The sequence below is a fragment of the Anomalospiza imberbis genome, chromosome 2 (assembly GCF_031753505.1).
Source record: "Anomalospiza imberbis isolate Cuckoo-Finch-1a 21T00152 chromosome 2, ASM3175350v1, whole genome shotgun sequence".
NCBI classification, from domain to species: domain Eukaryota; kingdom Metazoa; phylum Chordata; class Aves; order Passeriformes; family Viduidae; genus Anomalospiza; species Anomalospiza imberbis.
In genome coordinates this window covers 55,601,737-55,619,930 of record NC_089682.1, presented here as the reverse complement: position 1 = coordinate 55,619,930, position 18,194 = coordinate 55,601,737, and the positions used below count along the sequence as shown (strand labels likewise).

The 18,194-nt window shown below is 39.7% G+C and overlaps 2 protein-coding genes across 3 annotated transcripts in view; one reads left to right on the top strand and one right to left on the bottom strand.

The window, feature by feature from the left end:
* The window catches only part of FRY (FRY microtubule binding protein), a 182,343-nt gene extending 168,448 nt beyond the window's left edge, over positions 1 to 13,895 (top strand). Inside the window, exons 58-63 of one of the 2 annotated variants that reach the window (XM_068181162.1) lie at positions 41 to 139; positions 585 to 668; positions 6,602 to 6,619; positions 10,136 to 10,246; positions 11,690 to 11,883; positions 12,442 to 13,895. In XM_068181162.1, the coding sequence (XP_068037263.1) occupies positions 41 to 139; positions 585 to 668; positions 6,602 to 6,619; positions 10,136 to 10,246; positions 11,690 to 11,883; positions 12,442 to 12,700 (765 nt within the window). In that variant the 3' untranslated portion in view covers positions 12,701 to 13,895. The remainder of the gene's footprint in view (positions 1 to 40; positions 140 to 584; positions 669 to 6,601; positions 6,620 to 10,135; positions 10,247 to 11,689; positions 11,884 to 12,441) is intronic. The other variant, XM_068181161.1, reaches the window with a different exon arrangement.
* A 637-nt stretch (positions 13,896 to 14,532) lies between these two features.
* ZAR1L (zygote arrest 1 like) lies at positions 14,533 to 16,583 on the bottom strand. Its single transcript, XM_068181160.1, has 4 exons — positions 15,965 to 16,583; positions 15,490 to 15,582; positions 15,268 to 15,342; positions 14,533 to 14,867 (listed from the first exon to the last, which is right to left on the bottom strand). Exons 1-4 carry the CDS (start codon positions 16,541 to 16,543, stop codon positions 14,724 to 14,726), a joined length of 891 nt encoding a protein of 296 aa, XP_068037261.1. The 5' UTR covers positions 16,544 to 16,583; the 3' UTR covers positions 14,533 to 14,723.
* Positions 16,584 to 18,194: the final 1,611 nt, after the last annotated feature.

The window sequence follows — 18,194 nt, the reverse complement described above, 5'->3', positions numbered from 1 at the left end:
TTATAGTGACATTTACAGACCTTTGATTTCGTTTCTCCAGCTGCTCTCTTGTGGCCTTCTTGAAAAGCTGAAGTTCAGTGTTCTAGAGCTGCAGGAGTACCTGGACACATACAACAACAGGAAAGAGGCAACGCTTTCGGTATGCTGAATTATGCTCTTGGTCTTGTCTGTCTTTTTAGGCTATGTCAGGAAACTTCACATCCACTCACATCTGTTTAAACTAGAAAAACATGTTTCAGACACTGTATTCATTGAATGTTTCTTCCTGGACATATGAATCAGAACTAAAAAGTAGCTATTTTATCCCTTAATATTAGAAACAACAGCATCTTTAATATCCCTAGTGTCTCCTCTATTTATTCATTAATAAGTTTCTTAGTTCATGCCATTTAAATACTAATAGAAATCAAGACCTCACTTCTTTAATTACAGTCAAAGCAAATTGTCATCATCTATGGTAATAAAAAATGCAATCGCAAATTTTTATTTATATGATGTGCTGTGAAACAAAAATACTGCTTATCTCTCTTTGAATCAAACCATAGATCTTATTAATTTTTTCTTTAATTTCTTTCTGAAAACAGTGGCTTGCAAACTGCAAAGCAACATTTTCTGGGGGCTCACGAGATGGAGTTATTACTTGCCAGCCAGGGGACTCTGAAGAGAAGGTAATGAATGGCCACTATTATTTCTCTCCCATAAAGTGACATATGCGTGATGTACCTTTTTCTTGAACCCACAAGAGCCTGCTCTACTTCCTCCTTGATTTTCTGCTGGGCTTGGACATGATCCAGTTTTAACACGTTAGGCTTGAAGCTATTGTTGTTGCCTCAGTCCTGGCCACAGGAAATGGGAAGTATTCACAAGAAGTTCTTCTGCTGTCCTACTCTAGACAAAGAAGCAGAGCTGACCCTAACCCTGTGCTCTCCCTTTTAGAAAGACGTTGCAGCAGCAGTTTTCCACAGTGTATCTGAAAATCATTCCTGCTGTACTCTCCTTCCATGTTATTCCCATTTTATCTTCGGCTGTTACAGTCTCCGTCTGCCCAACAGCAAAACTTGCCTGGTCGAAATACACTTAGATCAGTAGATACAAAACAATGACTGTAAAATGGCCAGCAAAATTATTTATGCTGTAGATAAGTATTTAGAGCTAAGGCAAAATATCTCTTTATCAATTTTTAACAAAAAATTCATGCACACGTGTACATGTGTATTTATTTGTCATTTATGTTTCTTGATTCCAGTTAAGGAATCATATTTTCAGATATCAATACTATCAGCAGTTAATACTGTTATTTGATATACTAAGTATAGGAAACAGATGATATCTTGGTGATGTATAATGAGTTAAGGAATGTTATTTTGTTGGGCTGTTTCCTTTTGGAAGAAAGACATTGGAGAGATGGGAAAAAGAGGGGACTGGATAGAATTAGCCAAAATTGGGAAGCAAGAAAACAGCATGTAGAAAAAAGGGACATTTCCTCTTCCCATGTATTTTCGCTTATAAAAACTAATTGTTATATATTCAGAATACAGACTAGCCTGTTGTAACCATTTTTTCAAATACCTTGTTTTAATCTTAAGTTGGTTTCAGTTTGTCTGTCTTCTCCTCCAAGTCACGTTATTTTTTTCTGTCATTATCTTAACCTCTCTTTCCCATCTGTATATATTTGTCTTCTTGTCTTTGAACTCCCTTGACTTTTGTTTTTATATGCCATTTTCCAAGAATCCCAAGTCCTTGCCACCCCTGCATTTTGGCTTCCTTGACCTTATTAGCAAATCTAATTTTCTAATAAATCCTCTGGCTGCAATCACAGGTGGTGGGAAAATTGTTCAATCTTCCCCCACCTAGCACTGGCACCATCAAAAGTTGGGCCCTTTCCAGTGCATTTAAATTAGATATTGTCTCCTCTGTAATTGTGATGGTGTGCAAGGAAGTTACAAATGAGCTATTCTGAAGTCTAAAAAAAAGAGACCTGGAACACATACCACTGCCTCTCCTGCAAGAGGGAGGTGGAGAGGCAGGCACTAATGGGATGAGCATGGGCATTCCATTCCCTCTGATGTACAAACACCCTCAACAGTGACTTCAGACTCTAGTGTTACATACCTTGCTGTAGACAGCTTAATTTATCCTCTTCATCTCTCTTTTGGAAATGCATAGAATGGGATGGAGAATGACACATCTTGCTGATCAACTGCATTGTTTCTTTTTTGAAAAAGTAAATAAATAACACTAAGGAGAAGGAATAACCTGTGAACTGAACTCATATAGCTGGCCTAAACACATCTAAAAGTAGTTTTATAACTAGGTGTTCTCTGTTTCAGAATTAAATGTTTTTCTGACATTCAGAAAAATGTTTTCAAAATGTCAATCAAATGTTTTCAAAAATGTGTTTTGTGAAGCCAGGGTTGGTATTTATACTCCTTATCAGACAGGCTGAAGAGTTTCTCATTCCTTCAGGAGTCCCTGGTTTCTCTCCATCATTATTCATTCAGGCCAAAATGCATTATTCCTTCGAAGTTGACAGGATGAATAGGCATATTTCTTTTCTTCCCCTACTCATTCACCTCAATTGAAGTAGCTTTTCCCAAAGGAACAATCTGTTTATTCAATGAAAGTGTAATGGGAGGAAGAAGCCAGGGAAAGTGAGGAAATGCAATTAGGAAGGAGCAAGGAAAAATTATTCCTAAACTGGAAAGTATTTGTTTTCTTATCTTTCCTTTCCACTTCTCCCTCAACATGAAAGGCTAAAGAATCTAATAATTGTAGGGGGAAAAAACTCTGTCTTGCAGTAATAGTCACAAGGGAGCCTGCCCAAACTTTCAAACTCATTAAGGTTTAGTCTAGTGCCTGAAATTCTGCTGAAAACTTCTGTCCAAAAAAAATTATTTTAGCCAAGCACAAAACCAGGCTACTCCTGTAAAAGGTTCAGAATTAATGGTAAGGAAAAAAAAGCAACAGCTTGCTTTACGGAAGACAGAGATCTTAGATTCTTAGAACTCCTCACCTGGTAAAAAGCTTGAGGGGAAGGAATACAGACCCCTTTACAGATGAGACAGATGTGAGACCAAATTCAGCATTGTCACAACTGGTTGCATCACAAACGCCTCCTGATGCTGGTGACTAATTTGGCACAATTTCTCTAATCACATCTTATTTCAAAATAATTGCACATGATTTGTTAACTATTGTTACTGTTACTGAAAATGGGCAAAGGCAAAAATTGGCTTATTCTGACATTAAAGAAGCTTGAAATAGAAGTTGTCTAGGTCAGCTGCTGGAGCTAGCAACTTTTCTGAAATTGGGTAAAAGTTTCATGTCCCAGAATGTCTTTTCCCTGCCTTATCATTGCAACAGATTACATTATTTGGATGTGTCTGATTTGTAAGCTTTGATGCTACTTTGAGCAACGGAGTCTTAATGACATAGAAGTCAATATACAGACAAAAGATAATTGCACATGTCATTGCATTGTCTGTCCAGGTGTTAGTCTTAGATGAGTACAGCTATCAGTACATTCTTCAGCCTCAATAAGAAAGGAGTTTTTTTAAAATCTAGTCAAAGGCTGGGTTGGTTGGTTTCTCTGTTTACTCTTCTGGAAAAACTGTATTTGGAAGATCCTCTTTTTCTTGTCAAATAACACTGCTAATTCAAATAAGTATTTATTTCCCAATGAGACATTCAGTTTACTCTATAAGACCAAAGTCAGTATACGCCTTTCTCAAACCTTCCTCACCACAAGCTAGCGGATGTGGGCTTTGCAAACTCTATCTGTTAATGGATATTTAAAACATGATGCACCCCATTAAAATTTGCCCCCAAAAATCAGAATATACCTGCTGCTGTGAGTTTCCATGTGGCTAAAGGTACAATCACTCTAGGCCACCAATAAGGCTGGAGGTGTACCCATTGGGATCACAGTCATCTGGAGCTGAGCTGAGATACAGCAAAGCTCAAGGCACAGTGAGACCACTGTTAAGCAAGAAATTCTTAATAGTCAGTTATCTGACTGTTGTTTGACAGATCCATGGTTTGACAATGAGGTAAAATTGGCCCAGGTACGCAGCATTTCTAAAGGAAGAACACAGCTATGTGTAGATTTCCCCATGCAGAATGCTTTCTACTATCCTTCAGGTCTAGTGGATATTCAAGAATGCACAGCAAATGCTGTTCTCTCTATCTCTGGTATATATACAAGTTTGTGTATATACTCAACTTCCTAGATAATAGGAAAAGATTCTGTCTGCTGACATTTTAAGACAAATAAAATACCTTAATAAAATGTACTTTTATTTAATAAACCCTTGCATGCAGTGGTTATTTTGTCATCCTGAGGCTCTCCTGTGCCAGTAAATGACTGAAGACTGAAGTAATTATGTAACTGTCATCTCTTTTCAGTATGTAAAAATGATTCCTTAAAACAGCAAGAAACTCTGAGATCTAAAAATTAGTGCCTTCCTGATCTGCTAACGGCACAAAACAGTAATTCTAGGAACAAAAAACTAAATCAAAGTGTTGCTGCTAGGGAGTGTGTCCTTCTTAGATGCTGCATTTACCGGCTGCTTAAAGAATTGTGCAAATGATCCAAGTACTATAAACATTTGGCATTTTCAGCTGCCAAAACCACTGATTGTGTAGTGTCTATCAACTAATCTAAAACACTTCCCTTACTCTAAGAATTAAACCAGAAATTGAGAACTGTGAAGGCTATGATCATTCTACCTGAGCCCTTGCTGCTGCAGAATAAAAGAAAAATCAGTAATTGATCTCTTTTCAACTTCCAAGAAATCTTCATTTTATGCTGAAAGAGAGAGGAAGTTACAATCATGATTTTGGAGAGCAATATGGAGCTGAGCATCAGTAGCTCAGGGAAATTTTGTTTCCAGTGTATTTTCTTCCAGTGAAGAAGGGTTTTTCATGTCATATGAAACACCTTCCTCACCCTTTTTTTTTGGCTTGCCCTGGTTTTGGAAGCAGTACAGAGGAGACAGAGCTTTCTGGCAAAAAAGACCATGGAATTCACTTATTTGCTGCTTCCATCTCCTTCTTCCCCTCTTCTTTAAAGTAAATTCCATGGCAAATTAGAAATTATATATGGACTCCAGTATTTTTGGAAGTCTAAGTGAAACTTGGTGGCATGCTAAACTTCAGAGTAGCTTAAAAAAGACAATAAGATTTGAAAAACACAAGCCAGCACACTTGTGAGTTTAGTGGAACACAGTGATCTTTCTGCTCTTGTCCTCCTCTTATCTTGAATTTAGCTTTATAAAGCTTCATTTATGTGAACTGCATGGAAGCCAAGATATAAAAAGTTTTTTTTTGAAGAGTACTAAATAGAAGAAGAAACTATTCAAGCAATGAATGTTAAAAGAAAAAAAAAAATTAAGCATCACAAGAGCTTAAAGCTTATTTTGTCATGGTCTTATAGAAAAGTAGTGCAGGGTTTGGGGCAACACTTTTCATATATATTTTTAATAGTCAGGCTAATGTAAAGAAAACAGACTGAAATGCTCTGTTAGGCGCATCAAAGTTAATATTATTTCACATTCCTGTGTTTCTGCCTTTGTATTGACAGTAAGGTAAATAATTTTAATAAGAATTCCATATGCTTCTTAACACCGTGTGCCTTTGCACTGACATCAGGCTGTAACAGGGCGGATGTGGTTGTGTTTGTAACTTACAGCATTTACATGATGACTCTCTTCATGTAAAATGTAATGAGATTGTAAAATTTATAAAATAGGAAAAGCTACATTAAGCGAACACAGAGTGCAAATGTTAGCTCTTAGCAAAGAGGAACACTTCTGTTTCAAAGAGAGCACTTAGTCCCCTAATTTTTGAAATGCTAATGTAAGTCAATTAAATTTTTTATTATTGTTGGAACAGGACTTGCACTGACATTTTAATAGCCTCAGAATTATAAACCAGTGAATCATTACTGGTGAGAGGAAGGGATACAAGGCTCAACTTGTGGCATTGCCATGAAGTTAAACAAAACTGGCATTTTCCACACTTTTTTTTTTCTTTCTGATAGTCATAACTTAAAAGTTATATGCAAAACATTTCCATTATAATGTGCCAAGTAATAAGCCCAGCAGCCATAAAACTTATCCTGCCAATTTCATTAGATCTATTTGTCAAAAATAGAAGTATTTTTAAACAAGAAAATGTTTAGAAACAGCAAAGTTCAGTTTTGTTCATCGCTTGAAAATCATTCCTAATTTTTTTACTACTTTGCAATATAAGCTCTTTTTAATAAGAAAAAAAATAAAATAATTATTTTAACAGTTTTCTAGCACTATTTCACTGTAAGTTCTTGAGCTGCTGGGTGGGATAAATCTAAACTAATAAATCTGAAGATCTAACTGAGGATATATAGGCTGGAATTTAGCATTAGAATTAAAGCTTGATTTTATTAAGAATGCAGTGCATGTTGAATGTGATATTCCAACCAATTATCAGGTTGAGGCATGCATTGCTAATACTGCTGATAAGTTATGCTGTTACAGATGGGCTGTGCTTCCTATTGCATGCATTACACTGACACTATACTTTCTTTCCTTTCCTTTTCTCCTGTGCCATGCTTGCTGTGTAGCAAATGGAATCTCTTGCAGTAAGTTGAAGTTCTTTCATATTTTTTGTCCATCTGTGGATGGACTAATACACCCCAATTCTACTGTTTTACTTTTAAGCATGTTTTCTTTTTCATTATAATTTTCCTATACAATATATGGTTCTAAATGCGGCGACTAAAATAATTTACTAACATGTGTTTTGTGAAATCAAAAAATACTGTACCAAAATTTTGACACTTTCATATGATGTTTCAAATGGTCATTTACATACATTTTTACAAATCAAACTTTTGAATGCATGTAATATGTTGGGGCAGGAAATATTTTTTGTTGTTTTAAAATCAATAATTTTCCATTTTTCCTAGTGAAAAACTACAATTTACAGTTGGCAGTTACATTTCAAATGGGTTTTGTGTATATGTTGATGAACAATTTCACCACTATTGGTTTCTAATACTTACTCAGGAAGAACAAAAATTTAGTTTCTTGATACAGTAACTAAATACTAAGTGAGTCAAAGTAGAACCATTAGTTTGACCTTAGTTTGTTTTCATTCAGGTTAGCAGCCAGAAGGGTGAAACTGAATTATTGTTCTTCAAGGACTGAAAAAAATCCTGTGTTAAAAACGATCATGAGATGGGTTTTCTTAAATGATGTTATGCTTGTTTTCAATTAATTATTAATTCCCTGATAGCTCCAACTATATCTGTATGTAACTGCTATGTAGTGTTGCCAGGTCTCCAAAATTTGAATAGAGTGAATTTGATCCCTGCTGGGGAACCTCAGGCTGTGTCTCTACTTGGGAACTGAACAGAACCAGGGAGGAAGCGAGTGTCCCTGGGCTGGCACTCACTGGGGTGAGCGGTCAGCACCTTCCCTGGCTGGGCCACCAGCCAGCCCCTGACATGCCCAAGCATGGTTTGAGAGAAGACAGAAGCCAGGGCCATCTCCAGGAGGCTGTATCTAAACAACCAGTCTTTATTTTTGGGAAGAGAATGGTTGGCCACACAATCAGAAATTTGGCAGTGCTCTGTGCCCTTCATTACAGAGAATGGCCCCTGGGCAGGTTTATTTCATTGGCAGTGTTCTTCATGCCCTACCTCTTTGTTCTGATAGGCATTGTCCCTGTCCACAAGTCAGTTCTGCCCTAGCACATCTGCTCCTTACCACAGATCTGCTGGGCCTTCTTTCTGCATTTGTGGGTCTTTGCTGTCATATCCAGTCTGGTGGAATCATAGAATGGTTTGGATCTTTAAGGTCCCCTTAAAGATCATATAGTTCCAATCCTCCTGCCATAGGCAGGGACATCTTGCACTAGACCAGGTTGCTGAAAACCAGCCTGGTCTTCAACACATACAAGGGTAGGGCATCCACACGTTCTTTAGACAACCTGTTCCAGTGCCTCACTACCCTCTGCATAAAGAAATTCTTCCTAACATCTAATCCAAATCTCTCCTCTTTTTGTTTAAAGCTACTGCCCCTTGTCCTACCACAATCTGCCTTTGTAAAAAGTTGCTCTCCATGTTTTTTATGTGCCCCTGTAAGTACTGGAAGGTTATTATAAACCCTTCCTGGAGCCTTCTCTTCTCCAGGCTAAACCCTCTCAGCCTGTCTTCACAGGAGAGGTGCTCCTGATGCTGCCCAGGATGTGGTTTGCCTTCTGGGTTGTGAGCACACACTGCTAGCTCATGTTCAGCTCTTCATCCAGGAGAACTCCACAGGGCTGCTCTCAATGAGTTCCTCTCCCAGTCTGGGCTCACGTCTGGGATTGCCCCAGCGCAGGGGCAGCCCCTTGTACTTGGACTTGTTGAACCTCATTAGGTTCTCATGGGCCCACTTCTCAAGTTTGTCCATGTCACCCTGGATGGCATCCCATCCTTCTGTGTCATCTGCAAACTTGATGAAGGCCTCCTCCTTGCTGAAATTCCTCCTTTCCATTTGGGACAGGAGCACTCCAATGCTGCCCACCAGTAATAGACATTAAACCTAACGACACAGATACCAGATGCAGAATGGCACAGAGCTCAGACCAGCCAAATTTACAGTGCTGAGCTCTGCTGCTGTGCTGGTGCTGAGGTGTGAGCAGCCCCATCTGCCTGGCCTTCAGCAGGACAAACCCTGCTAGGCTGACACCTGCTGGCTTGGCACTATCCTCCTGCTCCCACTTTTCTCCACAAACCCCCTTTAGAAGGAGACTAGCTCTGCCTCATTTTGGCAGTGCCCTTGGCTGTCTGTTCATAGATGGGTAGTTGGTGTCTGCCTCACCCTGATGAATAAAGATGAAATTTGCTTTTGACCTTAGCCCCTCATCCTTGTGAGGCTGGTACAGAAATGTGGGGAACTCGAACGCTAAACTGTGGTTCTACTTTTAGTTTATTAATAAAAAATGTGGCACTTAAATGTTGAACCATATGTAAATAAAACACTTCAGTCAAATTAACATTTATAATGTACTTAAAAGTACTTTCTATTAGTGTTTGTGCTGACATTTGCACAGTCCCAAATTCAGCAAAGAGCTGCAGCACATGATGGTAACTAAGCCTGTATGAAGTGCTTTAAAGAAGCAAACATGAATAGCTTCTTCTTTTCTGCCAATTTTGGCATGAAACTCTGCTTTAGTTCCTCCAAACAGATGGAAATATCACTGAGCCCACCTTTGGTCACGGTGTCTGTTACAGTAGGCAAATCAAATACGGTTGGAAGTCTGTAAGGCTTTCCTGCCAAAGGGTCAGTACAAGGTCAGGACTTGTACTTGCAGGATTTTCACTTTCTATATAATTAGCTAAAGATTAAATGTTCCTCCCTTCTTCACCATGATCCAGCTGTGGAACTACAAGACTGCCCTCCTGTTAGACACAATACCAGTAATCATAATCATATTAACTTGATCTCTCTGGCAGCCATGCCCATTACCCATTATTTAAATGTATCTAACATCTTTTATGTCATGCTGCACTTTACACTGGAAGAAACAAGTGAATATTCATAGAGCAGTATCTACTTAATCTGGGAGAATACTTCACAGAAGCCAAATACCCTCTTACAAATTAAACTCCATCCATCTGTTCTATAGTTTCTTTAGGATGGTGGAAAATCCATGAACAGTGTTTTAAGTTCCAGGGCTGGCATTTCCTCCTTCTCACTCCTAGATGAATTTATCACCTCTGTTTCTCTCTCCTCAGAGGAGCAGGCAGGAGCTTTAACCATCTTGGACTACTATTTCATGGCTTCTCTCTTAGATTTCCATTCCTTAGAGGAGGTCTTCGACCTTATCTGAAATTTGGGAGTTTCATGTTCTGTGCAGGGAAGTCACTTCCCCTTATATTTTGTCTCTGCTTTCCAGCCGCAAACTGGAGACAGTGAAGCTAACCCAAACCCAATATTTTGAGGCTGATGCTGACATCATACTATTTTCTGAAATAGTATATGATCATACTTCAGTAAAATAATGTTTTTGAGAACAAACTATCTCAATGCGTTTTGTTTGTTATCAAAAGTTATCTAAACTCAGTAATATTTATTAATTGTTTCTTCTCCTACAAATCTTTCCTTAGCAATTGGAACTCTGTCAGAGATTATATAAACTGCACTTCCAGCTGCTGTTGCTTTTTCAGTCCTACTGTAAACTTATTGGACAAGTGCACGAAGTGAGTTCCATGCCAGAGGTATGTAACAAACTACAGAGTCCTATACTGAAAATTCCACTTTATTTTCATGTTCTTATTTTTCCTTTCTCTGGACTTAACAACAAGGATCCCACTATTTCACCCTGACTATAAATCTGCAGGCATATATAACCAACTAAATACCTTAATGTCCTGTATTTTTAATTTTGTAATATTTACAAACCTTTTTCTTTAAATATTTTGACATGTCACACTCTCACCTCTAACCCAAACAGCTTTTTGTTTTTAGATAAATCCATGCATCTTACTTACAAAAACCTTCACAAGAACAGTACTGTTAGTCAAGTTTGTTTTCAGCAGTTGCTTAAAATATATAATACTTTGAAACATCTTTGAGGCGATCACTTTAAGCTGAATGATTATCATTTAACTTACCATTCCATGTATGCTTTTCTCCTGGTAAGGAGAAAACTTGTATATATTTTAAACTGTTGAGGAGAAGTGGTTGTACTCTGCTTTGTAAAATAACATTTGAAGCTATTACATGTATTTTAGGACATATTCTAGTAGTTTAGATATGGCCTATTAACAGAAATTGTTGTATCAAATGTGCTGCTGGAGTAAAAAGAGTTTGAATACTTATTGTATCTTAAGGATACAATAAATTGTATGTTGTGAAGGCTGGCTCACATTGTGACTGGGCTGTTCACTTTTAAGACAAGACAGGACAACAGGCATCTACCACTACTAGGACAGTCCAAGTTTTAAAAATATTTTGTATTCCTTATAATTGATTTATGTAAATGTATTTCACAGTTATGACTTTGTTAAATTGTTATGAATAATACAGCCCATAGAACTGGGGCTATATTATTGTACAACAATTGTACAAAGAATAGCTATTTCACCATGACATCTGCATATTTTGCTGGAACCATAAGCTATTACTTGGAGGAAATTCCGTTGTTAGTTCATGTGACAGTGGTTATTTTTAGCATGTAGGAGCATGAAAAAGTAAATTCTTGGAAATTATTAACTTACTAATTATTTATGAATCTTGTGCCATATTAACTTTTCAGCCTGAGAAAGGGTTATATATTTCTTGTCCATCTGTTAATCATGTCAGATATTGCACGTGTTTTGTAAATAAATATCAATATCTTGTAGTAGAAGTACATGTTTTCTTCAGCTCTTCCACTGTGATGTGAAAGAAGTATCAAGGGTGAAAAATAAAAGCTTGTTTAGATATGCTCCTGCATTTTAGCAAGCCAAAACTACAGCATAATGTTAAAGGATGCACAAAGGTAAAAAAAACCCTGTAGTTTGCTTTTTCTCTATATTGTACAGGGATCAAGAAATGTCCTTGTCCTTTCCATAATGTGTACATCCAATATGGAAGTAAGGACAAACTTGAAGTACCTACTCCATGTGGGGCTTATGGAGAATGAAAATACCTATCTCTCATTTTTCTCCTTGGAACAGCTGTTAAATATGTCAAGAGAACTGAGTGAGCTGAAGAAAAATCTGAAGGATGCTACTGCTGCAATTGCAGCTGAGCCTCTGACAACAGAATCTGAGCCCACATTCAACTCTACTGAAGCAGCTATTCAGTCCATGCTGGAGTGTTTGAAAAACAATGAACTTGTTAAAGCCGTCAGACAAATAAGAGAATGCAGGCAAGTTTTGCTACACGGTTCATATTAGACTTTCATGTTATTAGAAAAGTATGCATTTATTATCTTCCTAACAAAACATAATGCACAGGATCAGCATAATTAATTTATTGTTTCAACAAGGAACATTGGGGTATTGATACTGATTTTTGGAGAGGTGTGCCACAAGTAACTATTAAACATATGCTTGCAACAATTAAGATGTTTAATTACATTCTGTATATCAAAAGTCCTGTGAGGCTCTTAAGAATCTTTTTATTGAGTTAATTCCTTACAGGTGCATGTTATTGGCATGAGCTAACATTCAGCCCAGTTTCACTTACACCTATTTGAATGAGTTTTCTTAGGCATTTTTTTAGATAACAGAAATTGCACTTTTATGTGTATTCAGTGCCTGATACCAGAATATGAGTAACAAATGAGTGATTTAAAACAGTGAATTGTTTTAGGCTTATAAGCATATGCAAGTTCATTCTTCTTTTAGAGATCTCTGTCACACAGGTCCTGTCTCTGCTAATAAACCCATAATGAAATGCCTGCTCTTTTCCTGTTTCATTGCAGGATTTTGTGGCCCAATGATATCTTTGGAAGCAGCTCTGATGATGAAGTCCAGACACTTCTGAATATTTACTTCCGCCACCAAACCCTGGGTCAGACGGGCACCTATGCACTGGTGGGCTCCAACCAGAGCCTGACTGAAATCTGCACCAAATTAATGGAACTGAACATAGAGATCCGCGACATGATTCGCAGAGCTCAGAGCTACCGGGTCATCAATACTTTTCTTCCAGACTCCAGCGTTTCCGGCACAAGTCTCTGACAGGACCCTTGGGCCCCCTTTCAAGATGGGAGTGCTGCCCTGTGGGAGTGAGGTGGCTCGATGTCTTCTCAGCCTTACAAAGGTTTGGTCAAACTGTACTCACTCTTATTACACTTAGGATTTCCTCCAAAAAGCGATGGGCTGAACTTCAAACACGTAGCAATACTGTAAGGACAGAGGTAGCATAGAGCACCTGAGACAATATCCTTTGTTCTGTGTTGCACAAAAACCAGTTAGCATTTCACTGAGCAACTGCAACTCACTACTGAAGAAGTGACTTCCATTGCATACCAAAGCCTACTACACTGAACAATAATTCCTTTATAGCAAATTAATTTTTGGTTGGCAAAAGTGCAATGTTTCCTTCACAAAATAGTATTTTTTGTTAAAAAGACAAACCTTGTACATTTTTTCCTTTTTTTTTTTCTTATTTAGTTGAGTGAAAGATGGGCAGAATGAAGCTGGCCACGGAATCTCAAACTTGTTGGTCAAAAGCTGAGAGCCTGTGTATATGAAACAAACTGTAAACAAACTATAATTTAATGTACACTGTAATTTGAATATGATTACTGTATCTTAAAACAATGAGCTGCTATGAAGTACATTTCCTAATGTTACTAGGCTACTGTCTCTGAAGGTACTGGATCATATTGCAGAGGTCTGTTCTTAGGCCCTCCCAAGTATCATGAAAGGTCTTGGTAATTTTCTTTTTTTTTTAATTAAGGACCTTGGCTGCTTTTTACTAGAGGTTTGCTTTTATGAATATATTTATACTATTAAAGGATGGTTGATCTAATTTAACTTGCCATTTTGTAGGAGAAAGTCCCATCACAGAGTCAAATCTTTTGAACTGTTAAGCATGCATATTTTTATTTAATATAAATTTTGAGTATAAAAAGTAAAAATATTAACGTGAAATGCAAGTTCTCATGTTAAGTTTCTCTAAAGAGAGGTCTTATTTTATTTGTAATGTATATATAAAGTCATAACTTTATGGTTTTTCTTACATTTAACTGCTGTCCAGTGTTAAATGTATGCATGTAAATCTGTTGCACATCTGAGACACTTTTATTCTGACAACTATGTAACTTATTCATGCTGTAAATACACTTAACTGTTTTTGTGAAGTAACTTTGAAATTTGGATCAGTTCATCCATTTAAAGTATAAAAGTCATATATAGTCACAACACAGTATGTGCTTGTTGTGAAAATTGTGTTCTTGTCTGAATCAGTACTGTTGCACATGGTATCCATGATAAGCAGCCCCCCAAGAGATACTTGGCTCCTGGTTTATGCTGAAACCATGCATAGAAAAAGAGAGAGAAGTGTAACTACAGCCTGACAAAAAATCCTCACAACAACAGCAAAAGTAGTTTCATTGGTCTTACACTGACTATGAAAGCCTCTGAACTTCTACCCTGAAGAGTATTTTTTTCACTGTCACCTATATTGCCATTCAGAAGTTTTTTTCCTCTCCTCATTTCAAACTGGGGTAGCTTATACCCTTTTCCCTCCTATTTCACAGCCATAGTCTTGTTCTGGCAGCTAGTCTTTGATTAGCAAGCAGCTGTGCTTTTTATATATCCAGTTGGCAGAGGCAGGGGGGAGACAGATTTGCATTTGCACCAGACTTGATGCTCCAGAATATTTGCATCTTCCACCCCAATTTAGTTTGAGTGACTTGAAGGAAAAAAAAACTTGGTATTGTAGTTTGAATCTTAGCATTCCCTGAAGACTTCAAAATAAAGTCTACTACCTTTAGGAAATTAAATGGGTTGCTTCCTTACAGATATACTTTCCTCTTTCAGCCAAGGAGGCTGAAACAAAGGGGTATCAAACTAGTGCAAACTTTTATTGAACTTTATTTACAGCATATATACAGTGAAATTACATATTTTAAGTTATTATACTTTACAATAATACCAAAGTCTTCAGCCATTATCCAATGCCAGGTCAAAAGCCTTAAGTCAAAACATTGCAGTAGACAAAGTGCAAAGCACAAGACAGAAGAAGGCACATGGATCAGACAATGTATTTGAAGCTGTAAGTGCTATCACAGGACAGCCTTTTGCCTTTGCAGCGGCCGCAGAGTTCTTGGCGGTGAGGTCTCTTGAGATCAATATGTCTCTTCCTCTGAGGGCAAGAGCAACTAGTCTTGGAACAAATCTTAAGAAACAAAGACATGTTAGTAGTAGTAGATCAAAGAGGATGCACTTCATGTTAGACCAACATTTGGCTTTCCTTAATCACAGCAACACATTGGGGCTGATATACTTAAGAGCTCTTGTGGTAAAAAACCCTGTGGATTTAAGGTTTAAGAGCTTTCTCACCTAGAGGCACAAAACCCTACCATACATGTAGCAAGCCATAATGCTATATGAAAACTGTTAACATAAGCCATCCATGGGAGGAGGGAGACCTACCCCAAGACACATTTCCCAAATAACCCTTCCTAGTATTTTCATGAAATCAAGTTTTCTTCCAGGTAAAGTCATTATCAAACTCAACATTAGAATTAATGTATATGGTAACATCTGACAGTCTTAATGGAGTACAATTAAGTTACCTGGCACTGGATTGTTTCCACTCTGTAGGGATTGTAGCCCTTTTGGCATTTGCGACAGAGCTGCTTGAAGTACACCTGAAAAAATGGCAAGCTCTGTTAGTATAGGGACCTATCTGAGGTGTTCTGTACAGGTATCTAAATTTGTGCCAGAACATCTGATTTTTCAGAGATTTTATGGCATTCTTACAAGTCTAAGGAGGAAAGAAACTACTTGTTAACTACCTTGTTGCTTCCAGAAATGCACCACACGTAAGCACTCTCCCATCTGGTCTTGCAGTCTTTGCAGTGGAAATAGCCATACTTCTGCTCCAAGAACTGCAGAGACAGAGTTCACTGAGCATCTTCCAGCACCCCAAAAGCACCCAGCCCAGCTCCCTCACTACTACTCCCCGAGGATGGTGAGGCACTGAAAAAGGTTGCCCAGGAAGCCATATGGAAATATTTGAAGCTGTATTGAACGGGGCTCTGAGCAACATGTGGCATCCCTACCCATGGAAGGGAGGTTGCAACTTTAAGGTCCCTTCCAAACCACTCTGCCATGCTTTGATCCACACGTGTGGGTTTTCACATGCTAGAGGCTCTTCTGCTCTAGGTGAGACAGAGCCAGCCCGGGGCAGGACAGGGACTGCCGTGCTGCTCATGAGGCGATTTCTGCCTGCCCTGCTTGAGGGTTCACCCCCGCCCCAACCCGGCGCACCTGGAAGGCAGCTCTCTGCCTGGGAGCCGCGGTCTCCTCCCGCCGCGTCCCCACCGGCTCCTGGCGCGGCGGCGGCGCGGCCCCCGCCGGGCCCTGCTGCTGCTCCTTGCCGCCGTCCGCCGTCGGCGTCTGCTCGGTCGGCGCTGCCTTCTCCGGGAGCGGCGCGGAGAGGCGGTCGGGCACGGGTGAGTAGAGGGCCAGGCGTCCCGGGGCGCGCAGGGCGGCGGGGCTGAAGGCGCGGGCGGGCGGCAGCGTGCGCGGCCCCAGCGAGCACTGCACGGCCACGTCGGCCCGCAGGCTCACCTGCACCGCCGCCTCCTTCGTTCTGGCCCGGCGTGGCTGCGGGGCCCGCGCGGGGTCCACCTGCGACAGCAGCGCCTGGAGCTGCGCCCGCCGGCAGCTGTCCAGGTAGTCGGAGGGCAGCGGCGTGAAGGGCCCCCCGAGGAAGGGGCTGATGCCGCCACTCTTGCTCTGCTTCCAGCTGGGCTGCTTGGCCGCAGCGTCCCAGCCGCGGCCGAGCGCGGGGCTGCTCCTGAAGTTCTGGTACGTGCTGAAGGGGGAACAGACGAAGCTGTTCATGATTATCGCCGCTGAAGGGTTAGCCTACCTGTGTCCCTGCCCTGCTTTTATCTTACCTGGGGAGCTAATGGTTGCTAATTGATGGGGAAAGTGGGGGCAGCTGGGGGAGGGAGGGGCTGATGGCAAAGCAAGGCCGGCAGGCCTGCATTTCTTCTCTGCCAGACTCTCATGATGGAGACATGTCATTCAGGCGCAGGTGGGAAAACCTGGCCTGCGTAGCGAGGAGAAGCCTGCTTGCTCACAGTTCCTTCTGCTCATGGTCTTAAAAGAAGGAAAAGGGGGTCTGGGAAACTAACAGGGTCCCGATAAACTGGGTGTCCCTCGGAGAGCTGAGCAAAGAATTCAGGCAATTACATCTCTGAAAAGAAGTCTTTACCGGTATTTAAAGGTCAGAGCATTCCCACTGTACCATTATTTGGGGATTATCTACCTGGAGCTTTTTCTATCAACTGAACAGCTTTAGGAAAAGATGGAATACACTCCTGTATACAAACTGAAGTAAGGGAAAGCAGTGGTTTAATATCTGTATATTAAATAAGTGTTAATACAAACAAGTAATAAAAGCACGTACATCGTAGACTAATAGTCCTTCTTCCATAATTACATCACTTTAGTTCAATTTTACGGTAATACAGTTAAAGTAATTAAATCATCCAAACTACGTATGTAAGCCTTTAGAGACTGGAGAACCCTTAAATCCCTGGAACTGCAGTGATGTGAAATCCTTTCTTTGTATGACTCCTCACCATCTTTATAAATACATTACTTTATAAAATTCAATGGGCCAGCAAGAGAGAGGCTAGAGGGGACCTGATAGGGTATCTTTAAACGTTCACAGTGTATCTGACACTTTCAAGTGTCTGAGATAAATCAGTAAGAAACAGCATTTTTACTGGGCACAAAGAGGTTAAGATTCAGGAAACACATTCATCATAATTAAAAGAAACACGTCTCAAGGCTCCACTTTGCGTTTGGGTTTTCAAAGCTCTGTCAGTATCAAAGCAAAAATAGGGTATTGATACAGCCAAGTTAAAACTTAATGATTGCAGTGTGGCTGCAAAAAGACTACGTTTTTTAGGTGCTTTGGGAATGGGGATGGAAATCAAATTGGAAACTACATGTTATCATTTAAACCAACAGTTTGAGTTCCTCTAAAATGTTTTGGGAAGAAAGTTACTGCAGCTTCCCAGAACACTGCAGGCTTAGAAGTTAAAGTTCCTTGAAAGGAGGAGGGATATGGAAAATTATTGTAGGACAAGAAACTAATGAAAGTGACAGATGACTAAGCAGGTAATGTGATAAAACTGCAACATAAGGACTGATGTGGAGAGGTAGGAAGAAGCCCCTTTATGGCACAAGAATAGATGAACATACAACACGAAGATGGTAAACTCAAAGTTGGTGGTAGAGAGAGTGTTCCACCCATCTTGAAGTTGTTCCATCGCCAAAGCCAAGAATTTAATCAAGAGACAAAGAGGGAATAGACATGTATGTGGAGGATATTAATATTCTCTTTATTGGAACGTCAACAACCATTCCATGTGTCAAGGCCTACAGAACCACCTGAGAAGCAGAGTCTGAGGTTTGCACAGTTCACTCGCCCACGGCCCTGCCGCTGGGAGCCTTCCAGAGCTTGTTCCCGGGAGGTCGG

Bases quoted from the DNA above. Each gene is read 5' to 3' on its own strand.
- ZAR1L (XM_068181160.1), bottom strand. From the start codon at position 16,543: ATGAACAGCTTCGTCTGTTCCCCCTTCAGCACGTACCAGAACTTCAGG. The intron at 15,583-15,964 runs GTGCGCCGGGTT...CTGTCTCTGCAG, and splicing joins GGCAGAGAGCTGCCTTCCAG to TTCTTGGAGCAGAAGTATGG. The intron at 14,868-15,267 runs GTAACTTAATTG...TTGTTTCTTAAG, and splicing joins TGGAAACAATCCAGTGCCAG to ATTTGTTCCAAGACTAGTTG.